The sequence below is a fragment of the Hyposmocoma kahamanoa genome, unplaced genomic scaffold (assembly GCF_003589595.1).
Source record: "Hyposmocoma kahamanoa isolate Upper Pololo Valley unplaced genomic scaffold, ASM358959v1 169, whole genome shotgun sequence".
NCBI classification, from domain to species: domain Eukaryota; kingdom Metazoa; phylum Arthropoda; class Insecta; order Lepidoptera; family Cosmopterigidae; genus Hyposmocoma; species Hyposmocoma kahamanoa.
The window spans coordinates 2,194,657-2,216,862 of record NW_020653611.1 but is presented as its reverse complement, the minus strand read 5'-3'; the positions used below and the strand labels follow the sequence as shown (position 1 = coordinate 2,216,862).

Sequence of the window (22,206 nt, the reverse complement as noted above, 5' to 3'; positions counted from 1 at the left end):
TATTATACACTCTGTAATAAATTACAAAAAACCAATTACTGTTTTTCATTCTTCATTGCTATTAAATAACATATAAAACAAGTGATGTGTATAAATAAACAAACTTTAATTAATTAATGTTACAAAGACACCACTAATATCATGGCTTTACAACAATAGTTTATCTTCTTATTGTTTGTTCCGTGAGACATGACGCGTCGCAGGCGAACGTTAAAGCATCCCGAATCCTTTCGAGTAGCTTATTGCTTTCATCAGTCTATCCTGGAGTTTCTCTTTACTTTCGTATTCCGGCAGCAACAGGACGTTGAAGCACGTGTGGGCGGTGGGCAGGCGGTCGCAGTCTGGGCCGTTCCTAGCTATCACCAGCTTGAGGTGGCTCAGCCCGCCGACGGGCACTCGATCGGAGCCCGTCGTGAACTGCAGGAGTTTCCTCTTGTCGTCTAGAGACAGACTGTGCACGATACTCCAGAAGTCCTTTATGGTCTGCGACTCGGACGTGTAGCCTCCGTCGTATTCTGTCGACTTCTCCAGCTCGTTGAAATCGAAGTTCTGTAACGAACATGCCATTTACTATGGTTACCTATTAGAAGTCCGAAATAACATTTTCCAGAAATGACGTTTGCTCGAATTTTCATAACCTCGAAAGTAATTTTGAGAGGAAAAGTTTTTCTTTTAAACCTAACCGAACCTAATCGTGTTTTTGCGATAAACATCCAACATATCCTGAAAGAACAACGGTTTCGTTATTCGTTAGTCGGTTTTCGGTGATGAATGAAACTTCGAAAAAACGTTATTTCGGAAATAAAATACGAGTTTGTAATAGGGTACCATTTACTATGGACATACATAAACTGTTATGAAGTAAAAACTGATTATTATACAGTATCTACGTATTTGGATGACAAAAATCCAAAGTAGCTACCCGTTTAGCTCTTGTATGTTTATTTATATATAGAACAACCCCTACAGTTTCGTACTCATTATTTTCAGGAGAATCTATAGTCTGTCCCATTCCATTGTACCAGCAAACTAAACAAACAGATCATTGACCCGACCATAAATAGTTTAACGATGGCCAACTGTACTGCCAACTACAAATCGATCAATTAATTGAATGAATAGATTTGTTGAATTTATTGGAATAACTGGGTTTTTATATAACAAAATGGCTACTACGATTTCGCTGCTGATTACTATAAAAAAATATGTGATTCAATACTGAGTGATGATATTACATGAGATTAGATGACATGAGATCTTATATAAATATGACCATAAATAAATATGACCATATTTCTGAATTTCGATCTAAATTAAAATGGCTGCCTATCCGACTTCGCAGAGATTTGCACATCCTTTGTCTTTTACGCAAAACCCTACACTACCCTCAGCTTCCTCACTATCTACGCCCCCGTTTTACTCACTTAACCCCCACTTCACGCCCAAAACGAACCTGTAACACTAGAACACTGTTATGTCCTCAATCCAATTCCAATTTTTACCACTATTCTTTTACAGTTAGTGCAGCTCGTATGTGGAATAAATTATCATTAATTAGCATTCGTGACAGTCCATCAGTTGCATCATTCAAGCGCAAATTAAACGAGCACTTCCTGTTAAACTCGGAAGTTAATCCGTAATAAAAAAATAATAATAATAACAAATATAAACTAATAATTTGTTTTGATAATAATATATATTGTGTAAGTATGTATTTACGAAGGTATGAGTTTACGTAGGTTTATATCTCAGCCATATTTCTATTGTCGTCATAGATATTTACATTTTAATTTTTATAAATGTATTGTACAATAATGTCCCGCAGACTTAGTTTATTCACCACGGCTAGGGTTGGCTGGAAGAGATCTCTTCCAGAGATGAGATCACCTTTGCATATGTCCTTTGTAACTTGTAATTTTCAATGTCATTTATTTGTGCAATATAACCAATAAAAAGCAAATTTAAAGATACTTAGATATTCGTTCGATTGCGATTAAATTTTCGATTCACTAATCGATTACAAAAACTTTAATTGAATTAACTGAATGAGTTACTTCCTTCCGTACAGGTCCATGCAACCATAGACTATTCACAAGTCTATATTTGGGAAATAACCTCACGTTTGAACGAAAATATTTCAAATAAGATTTTAATATGTTATTCAAATGAATATTGCTGGAATCAAGTTGAAATCTTCAAAATATACGTGAAAGTGTTACTTATTCCATTTATTGAGTTATTGCCATTGACTTACAAATAAATGGACGACGGGTCTAATACAAAAACCACGAAAAAAATGTCCCAAGTCAACCTATTTAAACGTAGTGACATGTCAAGGAATATGACAAATCTAAAACGTTGAATTTAAATTGTAATGTCATCGCAGTACTGTCTAATTTTGCTTGCTTCGCTGTCAGTCGAACAAACGAAGACTAGAGCGTGAATGACGCTCTGTATACGATTTTAACGCCCTATAAGTTCGGACACTTTTTTTGACGTCCATATAATTGTAAGTCAATGGTTATTGCTTTATAACTAAACCAGTTTGTTTACTTTTTTGGTACAGAACGTTTGGAACAGACCTTACCATACGAATGAAAGTAAAATTGTTTAATCAATGCGACGGTTTCATGTTTACAATATTTCTCCTGGCCCGGGAATCGAACCCGGGACCTGTGCGTGGCAGACTAGCATGGCAACCGTTCGGCCACGTTGGCAGTTGAGTTTTAAGATACAATATAGTTACTAAAACAATTAAATTCCACATAATACCAACTAGATTGATACGTGAAAGAAAGCCTTGTTTAAAGCAATAAATTTTGAAAATAAATTAAATTTTATGCAATAGTTAACACGGAATATTTAACAGAACGTAAATGCAATAGTTAACAGAACGTTGAATAAATACGTACATATTATACTGGTAATTCTTAATAAACAGGTTGTCTACTTAACGTTTGTATTTACTTCTATATAATGTCAATGTCCCATTGCTTGGACAATTCATACGAAAACTTGATTATCGCGTAGACTTTGATAAATCAGTGCCAATTCGTAAGTAGTCGGGGGGGCTTAAGAGGCGTCTCCTAAGTGGATTGTTTTTAAGTAACCTATGTTGTGAAGTTCAGATATTTTGTGCACAACTGTAGTTTTTTTTTATATAATATCAATTGACGGGACGAACAAGTCGTACGCCTGATGGTAAGCTACACGCCTGTCCATAACAGTTGCAGTGCCACTCAATGTTTTAAATCGCAAAGATCTTTAGGGGCACTGCCACTGCGCCCGTCACCCTGAGACATAAGTTGACAAGTCCCATGTGGTTGTAATTTCACCAGTACCTTTACCCTTCAAAACCAGAACACCGTAATGCTCTCATTACCGCTTGGAGGCAGAAACAGGTAAGGTGGCAGTACTTCCCTGGACGAACCCTTTCACAAGGAGCTCTGCTGCTATTTTGTACTAGTTTTTCTGACGATAGCTAATCCCGAACTTGTCCTACACCGACCAAGGGGCTAAAGGCCAGCTAACAAAGACCCCTGCGAACCTTGCTGCCGCATACGAGCGTCTCCACCTCCTCGGGGCGGAAGAGCGCGGCCAGGGGCGACTCATCCGTCACCATCACGAAGCCGCGCCGGAACGCCTTGAACTGCGTCTCCACCGATTTGTTCAACAGGAAATCGGCGTAAAGGTCCACGAACTCCTGGCAAACAACACGTGTCATTGGTTACTCGTTTGGCAGCTTTACTCTCAAACGTTTAATAGTTATTTGTTTGTCGCGAGCGCTTGTACTGAGCAAGCGAAGGATGTCAAGATTGAACCACGAACAGAGAGATTGGTTCAAAAGTAAAATCCTGAACGTAGCGAGGGTCCCAAGACACGAGACTCTTAAACAACTTTGCTGCCGAGCGAAACACAATTTTTCACCTCACTATAGCGAGGAAAATGGTAGAGGAAAGAAAAAGAGTTGAATTATAACAATTAGTTATCGTTGTCAATTTAACGTCAACGATATTAAGAATAACACATACCAACGGATTTTTATTACACAAATAATATACGACAAATCGCGTAGTTGAACGTGTTATAATGTTTTTTTTATCATAGAAAAACAACAGTTAGGTGCACCACAGTCCATCGTCAAGTTTGAATTTCAAAAATCTAGTGTGGAAAAAACGCTTTGGCGCGTAGATTTCTCACGAGAAAGAAAGCCTTTCCGAGCTAGTGAGGTGGAAAGTATATATCGTAGGTATGCAACTTACACTTGAACATAGTGCTGTGAAAATACACAAGATAGAACAGTACAAAATTATAGAAGGTGAACAACTTTGTTCAAATCATAAACCCATTTACATCCCACTGCTGAGCGCGGCTCTCCTGTAAGGTAGGGGAATGGTTGTGATCCTTCAGCATATAGGTTTCATCATGACGTGTGCCTTCACCGTTAACGAAAGATATTTAAACATTTACTATATTTTATGTATGTAACTTAAAGATCAAAGTCATTAAGTATACACAGGGATTCGAACAGACTTCTTAGCCGTTTTTCCACTAGGCTACCAAGGCTCTCTATTCTCTCAATTTGTTATTAACATTTCGTCGCCTTGCTTTCTCAAACTCGTATCTTAAAGCACAAAGTTACTAAAATGCAAAAAATGGATTGTATATATAAATTTTACAGGCTGATTTCATATCATGTTGACACACACCCTTGACAAGAAATTTAAAATAAATATAAAGTTTTGCCATCTCCTGAATGAGCACTCTTTCCAGCCAGTCTATCACGAATATTATTTAAACTCAACAGGCAAGAACTTCGCACTCTAACTGCCGCCCTAACAGGTCATGGTCCATACAATAAACACCTTTTCAATTTAGGTATCACAGACAGCCCTCTATGCAGAGCGTGCATGCAGGGGGAGGAAACGGCTGCGCACATCGTACTACAGTGCTCCGGCGTGGCCAACTACAGGACAAAGTACCTTGGAGTGCCAAGGTCGCTCCCCAAAGTCTTCAGCAAACCGAGGAGGAGGAGGCTGCTGAGATTACTGGAGGAGCTTGGGTGGCACGAGTAGGACCCTGCACTTACCACACGCAAAATAGGGGCCTTGACGTCGAGTTGCGGACACCAGCCCGTTACACCAAGTACCAAGTATGATCACTCTTTATAAGATATGAGTTTGAGAAAGTAAGGTATCGGTTTATGAAAATTTTCACGTAAACGTGTAAACTGAAATGATTCAGATGTATAGGAAATTAATATATCGGGTTTGTGACATTACCTTTTTATTTTCTTGCGTAACAAACATACTATCTCCGTTTTCTTGTAGATCGTGAAATATCGTGTTTCCGAACACATCTTGATAACATATCCTGAAGGTCTGATAGAATACTTCCTCCAAATCGTTTGCTTCATACTCTAACATATATTTTAAACCGTTGTATAATATCTGCAATGTAAAAAAAATTTAGATCTTGACAAGTTAACGACGAGTATGCTGGTATGACTTATCAATTTGGTTTAGTCACAAGAGAGAAATGCATTTGTTGCTCTAACTGCCAAAAATCGTAAGCGCGTTCATAATCGTATCGCTTGTAAACCTAGAGATAAAAATATCCCTGTGATATTTCGAACCTCGGAACGTATCAGTCCTAATCCGAGAAATGACGGTGTTAGTCCGTCTGAATGGTCGGCAGTCGTACGCAATCGCTCTAAAGCACATTACCAAATAATCATTAGATCATAAAACTATTTTTTCTGATTTAAAATCGCGTATATATTTATAGATACAAAGATCGAACAAACGGGACGAAAAATTCGTTTCATCCGACCGGACTCGAACCACGGTCTGTCGCCTTCACGTGGCTACCATTTTGCCAAAGCTACGGATCGAGCTAACAGATGATACGGTTTTCTCTGTGTTTGTTGCGGACCTTTGTTTTGAGTTTTTATAACGGCTTCTTTGCCGTAGCGCCATCTGTGGAAATTTATAAAAGCATCTTCGCTCAGTTAGGTACCTTTACAACTACCAGAAAACTCACAGTGATGTCGTTATATTAATTGCTCGATCTTTGTGTCAATAAGAGTAACAAACTAGTGGAGTATTTACACAATAAAATAGATGGCATATCATGATAGTAAAAACATTGTGATATTCAATAAAGATATTGCAATCGGGTATATTTGTTTTTTGAAACACACCAACGTTTACAGGTCCCGTGGTCGCAGTCAGCCATGACAGTGACGTGTCATGGGGTATAGCAACTAGGATAATTTAAAAACTCGATATCATAGATCAGGTCTTCCACTATAAGTTATATTGGTTGATTAATGTAATAACGATGACCTCCATACGTGATTTTTCTTAAAGAACATGATTTTGTACATTTCCTTCAAAATTATAGAATATTGTCCTTTTACGAATCGATAATTTCGACTCCTACGTAAAGTATTGTATGCCGAAATTGCCAAGTTTAGAGGGAAGCTTTTTAAAGTTTCAAATTCACTGAAATGAGCATAATTTATTTTGGCAAAGCTCGTTACTCGCATAGAGCATTATAAAATCCTAGATATCGGTTAGATGAACATCGATGTCGGTCGATTTTACTACCTATACTCCGTCCAACCATTTATATTACTTTTAACAGCTTGAGTACTAAGCAATTAGTGATATCCTAATGCGTTACCGATTCTTATAACATTCGACTTTATTTATATGGAAGTTTTAATCGTGAATGTGAGTGAGTTCATCCACAATGAATTAATATTACAGAGGATTTAAGAGATGATTCTAATTCATATGGAGAAGAATTAATTATAATAAACAATTAGAATTTAGAGTAAATAAGTTAATAATCTTAATTACAGTTTATCAGACAGTTGTATACAACTAAACAACGGAGAAATCAATTTGAATAATCTTTACATAATCTGTCGGCTCGATTTTATAATTGGAGCTAAATAGTACGTCGCTTCACTGCAGTAAAGAAGAACAGCGTCCATGACGTATTGCATTTTTTGTCTATGGTCGTCTATATTTAATTATTGAACTTCAAAGGCATGGTTATGTCAAAAGTAAAATAAATGATTGGGACAAAGTGTTGTGTTTTTAAAAATTGTTTTTCGTGGAATGGACTATTTAGGTACAGGAGAGTTCGAGTGAATTAGCTCTTTTACGACTACATGGCGGTTTGCGAATGGGTCCTTTATATGACTAAACCAACTTCTGTAGGTGTAGCGACTTCACAATAATTAATAAGTATAACAAAGTGAAACTTACAGGATTCCAGTCGGCGAGGTCCTCGAAAGAGCCTTTCTTCCCTGTCAGTTTCCTGTACACTACCATGGGGAAGTTGACTGCCAGTATTACATTGTTGTATATAGCTAGACCCAATACTATTCCGATTAATGTGAACTGCGCTTCCGTTTCAAATGACGTGGGGTTGAACCTACGGATAAATTTTAACATAGTATTTTTATTTTGTTTGTTCCATCGCTGGGCATAGGTTTTACTGCTGGGTACGAGTTTTAGTGGTGTCTGGGTTTCTAATACGTTAATTGCTTATAGCGTCTTAAATAGAGGCGAAATTATAACAAGGAAAAAATATTTCCTTTTTATGATATCAAGTGACAGAACGAACAAGTCGCACTGGTGATTAGCGACACGCCTGTCCATTACAGTTGCAGCACCATTCAGAACTTTAAATCACAAAGTTATGAGGGACACCCTGAGACATAAGTTGACCAGCCCCCTTACCCTTCAAAACCGGAATGTAGTAAAGTGAGCATTACTGTTTGGCTGCAGAAATAGGTAAGGTCTTTCACAAAACTTATAACTTTACGAAGTACGACGTGTGTTTCCAATAATAGTTTCATTACAATGGACACTTACCATACTGTATGTGAATCAGGTTGGTGCGTGAACATGCCATAGTCGGGGTTGAAGATTTCTTCCACTATGAGCTGAAAGAATTCCTTGCTGACTCCACCTTCGTCTACGCCCTGCTCGCCTTCGAACTCCACCACCAGTTGCTTCTTCAGGTCCAACGCCCGCTCCATTGCTACCATTTCCAACTGTAAAGTATTGTATTTCTTCGTTGAAAAAGTACGAAAACCTATTAAACATTCATCGTTTTTGGTTTAATAGGATGGTAAAAAGTGATGCGGTATTGAACACTTTATTCTTCTGGATTTTACCACTTAGTATTGTCCAGTGTTGTCAGACTTCAAGGAAAACAATTCTATAATTCTACTTCCTGCTGGAGATTGGGGAATATGAACCCTCTTATTTCCCCAATTCCCCACATATAGAACTACTCAAACCCCCAAATGAGTTGTTTTCCAACTCCATTTCCCACAAAATCCCCAATCAAGTTTGTAATTCCATGGACATTTTATTAAGTAGCTTAAAATCGCCTTTTCCTATTTCAAACATAGCCTAAATATTGCCGAGTCGCCGATCACTTTTTTAGTCACCGCACGACCCCTCGAAGTAGCCTAAATGGCGAAAAATCGCCTAATCTGGCACCACTGGTGTTGTCAACTCACTTTCGGTGAAGAGTCTATTAAAAGTTTGGTTAATCAGGGCATAATACACTAAACTTCATCCAACAATTTAGCAGCATCCAGTTTCCCATAAAAAACGCTTTTTGTCCGACGGGGCAAGTTACCAACGCCGAGTTCCCTTGCTATAGTATATAAACTACTGCCTATTTGGCAACTGTCTCTTTAAAAAAAAAAAATACCCTGTTCAATAACGTTACGTGATTATAATATGTCTCGTAGACCACGAGCCAATTATTTCTGTTTTGCAGAGAAGTCGATGTTTCTATCAATAGTAAAAAAATAAATCTATCGTTTAATAAAACGTGAAATGAAGTGTAAAATTTACAGGTGCAGCGGAAACAACGCCCATATTAATACATTATTACGGAGGCCGGGAAGTAACAGATTGCTGGATGATATTATATTAGATATACAGGCTGTATATTTGAAAGTGGGACATACTTATAGAGTGGGTTATATTCCTGATTCTCAACCCAAAGAAATAATAAACTAATGAACTTAAACTTTACAAAAAATATTTTATTTTATTTTTTTATCGACTACTACTTGAGCACAACATTAGTTATCGAAATCTATGCACATCACTATTATTGCTCCGACGCAGCGGCGAAAAGCAAAGCACAGGTCGGGGGTGAGGACGGGACGCGGGCGCATACGCGAAATTGCTCAGTCCACGCGCGACCTTGATCTAACGAAGACACGTAAATTATTTGTCCTTCCGCTCGCCCGATCGCCGCAAAATGGGTATTTATTCTAACGTGGAATTGACTGAGATGGTGCGACTTTACGCAATAAGTGGTGATAGTGTGAGGCAAGCTATTGAAATGTTCCCAAATCGGAGTTTACGCGAAAGAGGTGAACAGTGTCGAAGCGTTGCGTGAGAGGATTATCTCAGCATTTTATACTGTGAGACAAAATGTGTTTGTGTTGTACAATTTAAAACAAAATTTACTATGCCGTGCTAGACTATGCATTGTGGAAAACGGTGGACATTTTGAACACTTGCTCCGTACCACGTAAGTGTAAATAAACTGTAAATAACTAAAAAATCAATCATTGTAATTAATTTGATTTCACATTTTTAACTACGCCAAAAACCTCAATTCTTATTAAATGATAACTACTTACTAAAACATTTCGATGATAGTTCAAGTAAAAAACAATTAACATAACCTAAAACGTAAATGTGAAATCATTGTTATTGTTGCTGTCTCACTCGGCGCTCGCTTGGTAGCACTCCCATTACACTCGAAATTAAGCGTAAAGGGAATCGGTTTATTCCTATCTACACTTCAAAACACATTTGTTGATTTATTTTTTGTTCTATCCCATATCCTAATTTTATTTTAGTCTATGTTAAGTTGTAACATGATTTACTATGACATGTATGAATATGTCTCACTTTCAAATATACAGCCTGTATATGACTTTAGTCAATAAATGCAAGAAACTAATACAAATAAGCTACTACAACAGCTTTTTAATATTTTTTTTAACATTAACCTTTTCAAAAGGGTACAAAAAGAACACACGCACTGAAAAAACGAGCGGTCGACTTGGCAGTATAGCATTCAGTCACACGTGTTGGCAATACTCAAAAAGCGCGGGAAGCTTGATGCGTATTTTAAATAGGTTTTTGGCTTGGATCCAAGTCCTTTGAGCCGGGTTGTGTCGAAACGAAGCAGGGGGCACTGACCTCGACGAGCGCGTCGTCGATGAGGTGCGAGCGCCGCACCTTGAGGCGCAGGAAGGGCATGGGCGGCGCCGCGCCCACCACGGCGTGCAGCAGCGACACGCGCCGCTCCGAGTACATGCGGATGCGGTTCTCGTAGTACAGCCCCAGCGACTTGGTGGCCGCCGTCAGGATGAACGGGTACTTCAGGAACGCGAATTTCTTACCTGCGGACCGCCAAGGCGCTCGACTCCGGGCCTCGCTCGCCCATGCGAGGGAGATAATGAAGGCTCCGAAAAACACTAACTGAGCCGCTTTAGGGTGAGTAACTAAAAAACTGTACTTTCGAGTAATAAAAACTTCCGAAAAAACTAACTTACCGTTGTATATCCTATAGTGGCACTTAACAGGCCCCAAAGTTTATGCAATGTATATTTTTTTATTTATTTATAACATACATCGATAGCAGTAAAGTTCCTTGTGAAAGAGCACGTCCAGGGAAGTACTGCCACCTTACCTATTTCTGCCGCCAAGCAGTAATGTCAGCATTACTGCGTTCCGGTTTTGTAGTGATAGTGCTAGTGAAATTACAGGCACATGAGACATGTCAACTTATGTCTCAGGGTGACGGGCGAAGTGGTAATGCCCCTCAGATCTTTGCGATTCAAAGGCCAGAGTGGCAATGCAACTGTACAAAAAAACACATTAAACGATGTCGCATAAACCTATTACATTTTAGATTTTTCTGTACACCACTGCATATTGTCAGTAATAAACACAAAAGAAAAGGGTAAGAAGATATTCCACTCCCTCCGATCCCACATGATCCATTTTTTAAAGAACTACAATGAAACCTGTTCTTTCTGTCATAAATATTATATGGTATGTTTAATTTTTCAACGGTACATTAGTCTAGTTATACTTTCTAAGTTAGGATTAGAATATTTAATTCTCAAACGTTAGTCTTTACAAGTATAAAAATATCATTATATTATAATTGAAGGTTTAAGGTATAAATTAGATTTTAAGTTTAGAATAGGTGATGTGAGTATGAAAACGACGACTGATAGGGGAGAGTGGAAGAAAAATACATGTTGTGCCGACTCCACCTAGCGTGTGATTAGGATACAAAGAAGAAAAAGAATAGGTGATTTATGATAAGTGTCTTACAATTTTCGGTAAAATAAACATTAATTGGTAGAGTAGCATTACGTAAGCAAGATTTTTCGGAAGTTTCAGTATTACATTCTGTTATTTCCGCATTTTATTTGCACAAAATTTTACGACAGCTTAGTAAATAGCAGCATATTTATATTTAAAATAAGCTCATTTTTTATTTACTTTTCGGAGCCTTTATTACTACCTTTATTAAATAAAAACGACTTACCATTACTTATCTCAGTTTTATAATTAGCAAAATCTATATCCATTTCTATAGTATCACTAAGAGGTTCGTTGTAGAATTCCTCAAATGGCAGGTATGGCTTCCTAGCATCTAGTACATTTATATCTAATTCAATAGCTGAAACAAAATAAAAACAAAATCTTAGTATGTCATCAGTATTACCCAAATTGAAACATTGGTTTTCATAAAAGCGTTTGACAGTGTAATATCATATTATTACCACCCAAATTTATGTAATTAGCAATGTGAATCCAACTTTGTTTCGTTATTCAGTAATATAATGATAAGTTATTACATCAAAGGCGAATTATGTAATAATAGGATCAACAGAAACTAATGGTGTCTCCCAAGGGCACCTTTTAGGCCAAATATTATTCTCTATATATACTTTCATAATTTATAAGCAAAAGACGTCCAAAATGTAACCGTTTATCGTCAAAAACTTTAATTCTCACCTAAAGGATCATCAGGCTGTGACTGCTTAGAATTTTTCATTGACGATAGTGGGTATAAATGGTCAAGAGCGTCGCCAAGGGGATCTAGCTGGCTCGCGATTACGACCGGCTCCTCTCGCAACGTGTTGGACTCCATCACACCGGCTAGCATATTCGCGTAGTATACTATCTGTTGATTCCCAGGAAAGTTATGATTTAACACAGGTTTTTAGATAAAAATATGTTTCCCATTACCAACAATTATATAAATAATATAAAAAATAAGATTAGTACTGTGTTTACTGAAAAATAAACTTGTAACTGTTTGGTCTTTGAATATATTAAGGAACATAGCCATAATTCCGAATAACGTTTTATACTATTTAAGAAAGTCTGAGAAACCTATGAACAAACCTTATGGGTTTTCTTAAAAGTAAAGAAATATAAATCAGCTGGTAACCTTCATAAGTTTAGTAGCCAAGGTGACACTCTCGTCGTCCTGCAGCTGGAAGTGCCTCGTGTAGTTGGTGGAGATGACGCGCAACGTGATCAGCTGCTGTAGCGTCTCCAGAATGTGACGGAGGCTATCCTTACAGTGCTGTGCCCACACTCGTGCCAATTTCGCTTGAGCTGTTCAATGGACACACTATCATTAGTTAATAATTACATACTTAATATTAAGGGTGCGTATAGACCTGGCGAATGTGCTTCACGCGCGCTACTCGCGTGCTGTTAAATACATGTAAATGTATGTGGCAATGTACGTGGCGTGCGAATAGATCGCACAACGTCATGCACGTGTGCACCTTGCGAGCTTTTCGCAAACAGGCGCATTTGCGGCGCATTCGCCAGACCTGTACGCACCCTTATAACCCAACACAAGAAACACAACCACGATTAAAATGGCGAATATGACAGTCGCAATATGTTTCGATGGGAGATGAAATTTATCTATACGAAAAGGGATAACATTATTTGATCCTCAAATACAGTTGATCTATCGCAAATGTGCACTTTTTTAAATAAACGATATTTTTTGTTATATACTTCCGGACACATAATTCGAGCCACCTCGCATTTTTGTCGTAAAGGGCTAGAATACAAAAATAGTGTTATCATCGAAAAAAAAGTCTTCAACAAAGACTTATGGAAAAGACATTTAGTATACTAGATTCAAAATTGCATAATAGTTTTTGATCAAGCAAACATTAATTAAATTTTTTATTGAATTGATATTCAATTATTTTTTGCGAAAATTACTCCACTAGTTTGTTATAATTATTAATACAAAGATCGAACAGTCAGAAAAAACACTCAGAAAAAAAAATCCTTCGATCCGGTCGGATTCGAACCGACGTCTTCTTGCGTACCGAACGAACCAACGGACCTCACGAACTTTTCTATGTGCTTGCGTCGTGTCTTTGTACTTGGTCTTTCAACGACTTTTTAGTCGTAGCGCCATCTATGAGAAATCTATTACAGATTTATCACCCAGTTAGTACCTTTACAGCTACCAGTCCTGGCGAGAGATGTCGCTATTCACTGTATTAATTAAATTTTGTATAAAAAGTCGTTGAAAGACCAAGTACAAAGACACGACGCAAGCACATAGAAAAGTTCGTGAGGTCCGTTGGTTCGTTCCGTGGCTTAGTTGGTATAGCGTCTGGCACGGTACGCAAGATGACGTCTGTTCGAATCCGACCGGATCGAAGGAATTTTTTTTCTGAGTGTTTTTTCTGAGCGTTCGATCTTTGTATTAATAATTATAACAAGCAAACATTGTTTAAGGTTAGGGCACTTAATACTGAAAATGCGTGGTGGCCCGAATTGTGTTTCATACATTATATATTCATTGTTCCAACTGTACTCGATGATCTACCGATAAATATCAATGAACTCATTCAAGGTGACACTATCATTATGTTTAAGCATACTAACTTAATATTTGGTATTCAAAAATAATATTTGATCCTCTTTTTCTATTATTGGTCTTTTCTTTTAACGATTGATGACATTTATAACCAGTATATCTTTTGATATTGATCTCCTAATAAATCTTGATTGCTTGGTTGCGCCCTCCATTCAGTAGGTCAGTATATGAAAAAGCAGCACGAGTCGAGACAGCGAAGCGAGCGTGTCGAGCTTGTCATGGCGAGTGCCAATTTGCATGCGTTTCCGAACATGTTTTCAGGTCAAATTATATCATAATTAATACAATATTAGTATACAAATATAACAACATATACTTAGTTTTAAAAATAAATTTTATTTTTAATGTTCATTTGTCTTAGTTTCGAGGCTCAACATAAAATTATCAAAGTTAATATACAGAAATCAAACATTTTTTCATACCACAGAACAGTTTAAAATATCCATTGATTTAATTTATATTACGTCTCAGAGAAAGAGGATCAATCATTAAAAAAGATAATCGTTTAGATTGTTTTGCCAGCTGTTTTTGCAAATCTAAAACGGTCATTTAAATACATGCCATACGAAAATAAAGCCCATAAAGTAAAATTCGGTATACCTTTAACAGGAAGATGCTCCGCCGCGTGACACAGTGCAGGCAGAGCTATTTCGAGGTAGTCGCTGCAGCCGAGATCTGGCACCTCGAAAGCTATTACGAAGCAGTTGACTGCGTCCTCTATGCTCATCTTTTTCGTTATCCTCAAGTCTATCTCCATGTTTTCCGCCAGTGTCGTCAACGCCGTGACTAGAGCCGAGCTGTAGTATTCTGATGGCACCTGGTAGTATTGAGAAGGTAAAAGGTACCCATTCATAATTGTCACATTATTGTTGTTAAAGCAAAATTTGATGCGCCTTCACGAACACTTGAATGTAATGTGGAAAGATGACTAAAAACCAACATTTCTAGATTTCCAGTTCCATATAACAATATTTTTAGCTTCTAAGCACTTGTACAAGTTCTGTACCGTAATTGTATATAGATAAAACATCATTGCACATTATAATTTTATACCGGCTGCTACTTTCTATAGTATATTCATTGGGTTAAATAATAAACTGTTTATTTTGAAGGTACACGGCTCTTGAATGCGTGCAAATGTAATTAGCAAACTCCAGAATAACCTAAGTATATTTAAGTGAAGTTCAAGTAATACACATAGAGTGGATAAAACCTCCCACAACAATTTCAGGCTAATTAATAATAAAAGGGGTGTAAGAATCAAAACAAAACAGTTAGTTACATTTTTACTTACAACCACAAAACTTTTCTTATAAACACACTCGTAGTAGTAATAGCTAGAGTAAAAAATGTAAAACCAAACACAAATTTGGATATTTCAGAGGGAGGTATTGCCCGCTCTATGTACACTATTACCTTTAAGTATAGGTAGTAGGTTTAGCGTGCACTCTAAACTTATTTAATACTAACTTTGGCAAGGTACCCGAAGGCTTTGCGACACGAGACGACGTCCAGCTCGGGCCCCGCGACGCTGTCCACGTCTTTGTCCGGGTCGCTCGACGAACACATCGCTTTCGATTCTTTATCTGCCACACAATACCGTTTCATATTCCTCTTGCACCCACATACTACTATACACAGATTACTTAATAGTTACACGTACATAGGCAATTTTGTTAAGCAGCTCACTTTTTTTTTTATACCAAGTGACGGGACGTGCGCCTGGTAGTAAGCGACACGCCTATTTATAACAGCTGCAGTGCCGCTCTGTAAATCGATCAAAGATCTTAGGGGCACTACCACTGCGCCCGTCACCGTCACCTTGAAACATAAGTTGACAAGTCCCACCCATGTGTCTGTAATTTCACCAGCACCCTTAGGCTAAACTCACACTGGCGCAGAGTCGAAGCGTCGCGCCACTGCGCCCATATTTGCATGACACAAATTTGTACCTTATGAATGGGAAAATAGATGAATATGCTATAGGCGACAAACATGACGCGTCATGATGCTTCGACTCTGCGCCAGTGTGAGTTGAGCCTTAGGATCTGCGGACCGTCCGCGCGGAGCACCGGAGCGGAGTAACACGTGGCATTAGAATATTGTTTTACAGTGACGCGGTTTGCTCCGTACAGAACACGCTTCGCGTGAACGCTGCACAAGCCACCCGTGCGTTCATTGTAGGTGAATATCCGAGTATATAACCAGAAATAGAGACGAAATGTCTTTTAATTTGTTTGAAAACTATTCTGCCATATTATTACTGTGACAACTGCGCTCCGATTGGCTAGACCGAATTCGAAACAATTGACGGGTGTCGTCAACTGTTTCACTTCAAATCGACCAGTTAACTTGAGCTTTGCTATAATGGACGAAAATTGCAAAATAACATATTTAATATTTAATTACCGATGAAATATGATTTCGTTTGTTTTGTAATTAGATGTTTTGCTGTTTTTCCCACACCACCGAATAGAACAGCACGGCATTGTTAGAGATATTATTTTTATTACAATAAAAACAGAATATTTTTTGGAATATACGGAGACGTACACACAGGTCAGTAGTTGGCCTATCTATATTTCAGAGCAAACGGGAGTTGATATTTATAAGAGCTGTATCGCTAATGTGTTACCAGGAATATATGGCTCTTATTTCGTATCTGTTTCTGGTTATATTCTCGATGCTCGATTCAGAGCACTGCGAATTCTACGCATGCGAATGCCCACCAGGCGGACAGTCCGTACGGACCGTATGCACAGCTGTGAAACCAGTCTATCCCTTCACCGGAACGCAGTAACGCTTTCATTACAGCTTGGCGGCAGTGCTTCCCTGGACAAACTCTTTCACAAGGAGCTCTACTGCTACAAAACACTGCTTGTCAATATCGGACTGCCACGCAGAGGTCCGAGGTTCGATACCCGGGCCGGGAGAAATATTTGTATGGTCTACATTTATTTCTCTCGTGAGTTTGGGTGTAATTTGTGGTTGTCTATGTGTGTGTCTATGGCACCCACTATACTATCCCTAGTGCGGAGCTATGTTGAATATGTGCGTTATATGAAATTTAATATGAATATTAAGCACTCATATTTCATATTTAATGTTAAAAGTGTATTTTTATTTCGATCAATTAAGTTTAAAATTAACAAAACACTCATGAAGCATTTTTTCTTAAATTTTTGTACACATGCACATCAAGCTTGTCGCTTTGTACTTTGGACCGTTCTTATCGTAGGCGGCATAGAGTTGGATTTAAGTCTTAAGTGTAAAGCGTGGCGTGCTCTTGACCCTGTACTACGGTAAAACGCTACTAAACTGTGGAAAATACGAGATGTTTACTTAGTTCTACAAAAGATAAAACTCGACCACATTGCTCTTAGATAATGTTTACTTTCGTTTGTTACGGTACGAAAAATTAATTCGATAAAGAGAAATTTGAAAATTTATCAAGACTTGCCCATGATGTGAAAAACGACCACGGGTAATACTTTTTGGTGGTGGCTATAATTTTTGCACTCCAAAACAGCACAATAAGTCATTCACAGCACAGTCAGTCATCATCTTCGATTTTAGATAATTTGCGCGAAAGAATTAACACAAGCTTACTGTACAAAGCGAAAATGTCCTAATGAGCGCAAGTTGGCCTCATTCCACAAAGTATGAGGAGATGTGACGGTGTGACCTCTTACACCGTCATTTCACCTCTTTGTATCGCCTCTCTCCGCTTGTATCCTATCATTTTTTATTTTTACATGTATTTAAATTTGAATTGTTCCATCTTACTTCACTTTCTCATTTTGTTTTCGTACCACGGTCACTCCCAGCTCGACCGCCACAACAGTCAGAGCAGTTAATAAGCTAATCATGTGTAATAATTTATAAGTCTACACCCTTCATGTATCTATTTCTGTAATTCAGTTTCTCGGCCCATTTAGGGGTAAGTGCCTTAGTAATAAAGTGTAGGGAGTGTTTTATACTGTTATACCTGTTTTTTTACATTTACCTTTATATTGTTACAGCCTTTCTTTAAAGTTTACTTCTTTAATAAATTTTGTGGACCGGAAGTTTCCCATTTCATTGCCGTGAACCTGTTCACGGCAAGTTAGGGTTACAACCCTTTCAGAGATAGTGGACAACATCAGGCTTAAAGCCAAATACAGGGTGTATTTGGTGTATAGAGGTTAAAGTTTATTTAAAGATTGTCGATTCCTTTTCTTATAAACTATTCACTATTATAGCTATGTATTCTATGGGTCATGTGGGCTGAAAAAAATGTCGAAATAAATAAAAAATAGTATTACCTTCTGTTGGCACGCGTGCTATGCTAACTAACCATTCTACTGTATTTATTGTTCTATGGACAAACCTGTATTTTTTCCACCACTACTGTCGCTGTCGAGTCTGAGTTTGCTCTGGAAGCAGCGCGCCAGGATGGCGGGCTGCGTGAACGCCTCCCCCAGCGCCCTGATGAGCGGCTGCGGCGCCTTGCTGCGGAGGCATTCGTCGCACAGCTGGCAGATCCGCTCCTCCGTCAGCGGCGCGCCGTCTGCCGGCATCAACATGGCTAGCAACTGGTCCAATGTCTCCAACAACTTAGCAGTTTTACTTTTCGTGTCCATTGCTAAATAACTTTTCAATTTATGTAGGAAAAAACAGAGAAGTCTTTTTGACAATCACATTTGAAGACTCCTTTCAAAATAACTGTGTGTAATTGTAATATATCAAGATCATTAACTGATGATTTTGTTGGGAGAGGGAAAATTCGTTGAAAAGGTATTTAGATATAACTGATAATTACTACTAATTATATGCATGTAATCATCTGTACCAATAGACCAATGAGTCAAACAAGAATACATTTCTTTAAATGTACTTTCTTTAATTTGATAATTTTAAAGATTTCAAGTCTTTTAACATACAATATGTTTGCTGTGAGGGCAAAAACTTTGGTGTATTAAATAAGGTATCAGAAGAAGAAAATACACCAATATTTTAACCTAAAAAGTCAATAGCATTCTACTGCTGTCCTTATCATAAACAACGTAATCTACATTTTTAGCGAAATTTAGTTATTACTATCTGGAATCTACAAAGCGACATCTACAACCCTCTTTAATCGGTTTTTATTAAATCTTATATAATATCAGTTTTATTGTATTTTTCATACATTTCTTATGAAATATATCCACTAGTTTGCTATAATTATGAATACAAAGAATTTGAACACAAAAAAAAATCTCTTCCAACCTTACAGAAATCGAACCAGCAACCACAGGAATATGGTATCCTTGCTCTTTCAATTGAGCTACAGGTCGAGTTAGCAGGTCGGCGAAATTCTTCTTGTCTGTTACAGATCTTTGTATTCAGTCTTTTCAGCCACACAAGCTGACGTTGATGTATTCTATGAATAATACATTTTCATAAAAGCGAAATGCAAACGCGTTGTTTATGACAAGGAGGGCAGTGTTGATGAACAATAATTTATGTATCACATGTCTGTAAGAGGCCTGCATACCATACCATTTGATATCCTGCAAAAATAATGTACCCTACAAAAGCATCTTAATGTGGATAATTCTTGCATTAATGATTTTGTATTCAAGTAACTAATAGTCAAAAGTGGAATTTTAGTAGGGTATTGACACAATTATAGTAGTTTTCATCAATGTCACTAAATAGAGGTGCTCTCTTACTGTTATGACTAGGAGTTTTGTGGTCATCCTGCTGAGATTTATTCTGACTAGTTTCTGGTGTTTGTGAGGTGCTTTCATGGTTCTCTATGCTGCTCTCGCCGGACTGTAACTCTTCTTTGTTATCTGTGATGTCTTTTGACTTTGATGTCGTACATGTTGTGCTATAACAAATATTGAATTAACAAAAAGATGTAACAGCAGACAAGTTGCATTTTGGATCTTGAAATGGTGGTGATTGTATGTGAGTTTACTTTTAATGCTAATTTTATGAATAATTCTTTTAAATTGAACGCAATGGAGTGGGTACCAAATTTTTTCTTATATGTGTCTGCAATTGTAAATATGTGAAACAAAAATTTACGCAAATAAATTGTATCAATTTTGTAGTGTGAGCATGCTATACGCACACTCTCGCATGCCTGCATTATTATATAAGCTATAAATATAAAATTTGTAACTGATGGCAGAACAAAAAACTCGCAATTAAAAAGAAAATCCTCCCAATGGTCTATCTCATTTTTTTTTTATACAATATTGTCCTTATACTGCAAAAACCAATTATCTGGAATTTTCACAGAAAATGACTTAATTTAGGATAACATGACAAAATTGCTTATGTAAAATGCAAACATTTTAAATTTTTCATAAAACACAAAATGTGGAATCATCGGTTACAATTTAACGTGTGATGACCAAAGTATGCCTAAGAAATATTCATTGTTGAAATTTCATTTGTGTTTATTTCAAAATCGATATTTCATGAAATAATTGTTTTGCCCAGTATACGGTACAGTATAACGGCAATATAGTGTATTTTAATATACAATATAGTGTATAATATTTTATACACTATACTGGTAAACACAGTTGATGTAATTGTACTGAGAGCTGTGTCTCAGCCTCTAACAGATACTAAAAGAAACATTACAATTTTGTACAACTTCTTAAGTAATATACAAGACAGTTACCTGGCACTGGAATCACAAGCATTGGCCTCTGTACGAGGCACTTTGTTGGGCAGACTGTCACACAGACGCGCCTCTTTGTAAAACAGCTTTATGGCCTCAGCCGCAGCTTCATTTGGTGTCAAATTTCTTGCCTGTCACCACAAAAACACTAAACATGGGCAAAATTCTCTACATGTCATAAGAATGTCTATATCAACCAACACCTCCATTGTTTTGTTTTGAAAATAATAAAAAACAAAATTGTCTAAGCTATCCAGATGACTAAACATCTTGTTTATATATACACAATATAGAATATGGGGCATATACCTCGCCACTAGAAGCACAGTATTTGTTGTCACAATTAGGGTTGCCACAACCATCTAATAACTGGTAGAAATATCTCTCGATCAACTGTTTAGCGGCGGCTCGCTTCATAATGTCCTGGCCAGTATTGGTATGTGCAGCAGGACATAAACCTGGTGTAGACTGATCCTCACAATTGCTTGGGGTATTATTATTTGACGATGATGCTTCGCTCCCCCTAAAACGTGATAAAAATAAAACCGCACGTTTACATCACACTGAACACGCAGAACAAAACAAAAGGGCAAAAATAGCAAGTAATGCCCACCTAACCTAAACCTTTGTCTCACAAATACGCACCAGTCGCATGCAAAAATAAATTCACGATGTAAATTCATAAGCAACAACACTAATAACTGCGTCGTTTAATCTTGGAAATTTCTGAATTAACCTGGAATGACGACAAATAAAATTACCTTGAAGCTTCGTCAATTTCACTTTTTGAGTTCATAGAAATTATTACTAGGCAGTAAATAACTTCTAATCAGCAAGCAACATAAATGCAGAAAGGTAAGTCGGTGCATTCGACACTTAATAAGTTTTCAGACTGTTTTCACAAAACAAAACGTCGAATACACAAAAAATACGATTGTTCTATTCTACGATCTGTCAACCATTTTGAACTTGAACGAACCATTACACGTAAAATATTTTTATCGATAATAATTATATGTATTTAAAAATAGTAATATGACTTGAATACTTATAATCCCAACTTACAGTTCAAAATATACGTTTTAGTTCATTAGCAAGATTTTTGTATGGTAGTTATTAATAACTGACAAATTCATATTCATTAAACTGGTTTTAGTAATCGTAATACGAAACGTTCACAGGAAACGTTTAAAAAATAAAGTAGAGTTGTATCGCAATTCGCAATGATTTTTACTTGAACTTATGAAGAAAACATTTTAAATCGATTAAAAATCTGTTATCTTTCGTGAGTGATTGATCAATCATTGCAAGTTTCCTTTATTTTTTCCATCCTCTAAGTTGCAAGTTAGTAATCGTCACTGTCATCTTTCTACTGTTGGGTAATTTTCTGAAAAAATTAAATAGTGGACATTGTTTTGGCAAATTCCCGAAAATTTGAAACAATTGGAAAAATATAATTTTGAAGACTTATATTATGTTCTATGTTTAGAAATATGTTTCGAAGTCTTATTTAGCGTGAATTATAAAACAAACTT

At 37.2% G+C, this 22,206-nt stretch overlaps 1 protein-coding gene across 2 annotated transcripts; it reads right to left on the bottom strand.

The window, feature by feature from the left end:
* Positions 1-99: 99 nt before the first annotated feature.
* LOC113225651 (ubiquitin-protein ligase E3A) lies at positions 100-21,566 on the bottom strand. Of its 2 annotated transcripts, none has more exons than XM_026458021.1 (16): positions 21,433-21,566; positions 20,981-21,194; positions 20,672-20,802; positions 19,704-19,864; positions 18,377-18,556; positions 15,478-15,593; positions 14,608-14,824; positions 12,538-12,707; positions 12,099-12,267; positions 11,626-11,760; positions 10,263-10,465; positions 7,893-8,074; positions 7,281-7,449; positions 5,283-5,450; positions 3,548-3,703; positions 100-549 (listed from the first exon to the last, which is right to left on the bottom strand). In XM_026458021.1, exons 1-16 carry the CDS (start codon positions 21,465-21,467, stop codon positions 211-213), a joined length of 2,745 nt encoding a protein of 914 aa, XP_026313806.1. In that variant the 5' UTR covers positions 21,468-21,566; the 3' UTR covers positions 100-210. The 2 variants fall into 2 exon arrangements, with proteins under 2 accessions (XP_026313806.1, XP_026313805.1); XM_026458020.1 differs by having other exon boundaries at positions 21,317-21,476.
* Between the last annotated feature and the right edge of the window lie 640 nt (positions 21,567-22,206).

Coding starts and splice junctions, on each gene's coding strand:
- LOC113225651 (XM_026458020.1), bottom strand. CDS start 21,354: ATGAATTTACATCGTGAATTTATTTTTGCATGCGACTG. Junction 12,708..14,607: donor GGAGCATCTTCCTGTTAAAG/GTATACCGAATT, acceptor TCCATTGAACAG/CTCAAGCGAAATTGGCACGA. Junction 12,268..12,537: donor TGGCTACTAAACTTATGAAG/GTTACCAGCTGA, acceptor GGGAATCAACAG/ATAGTATACTACGCGAATAT.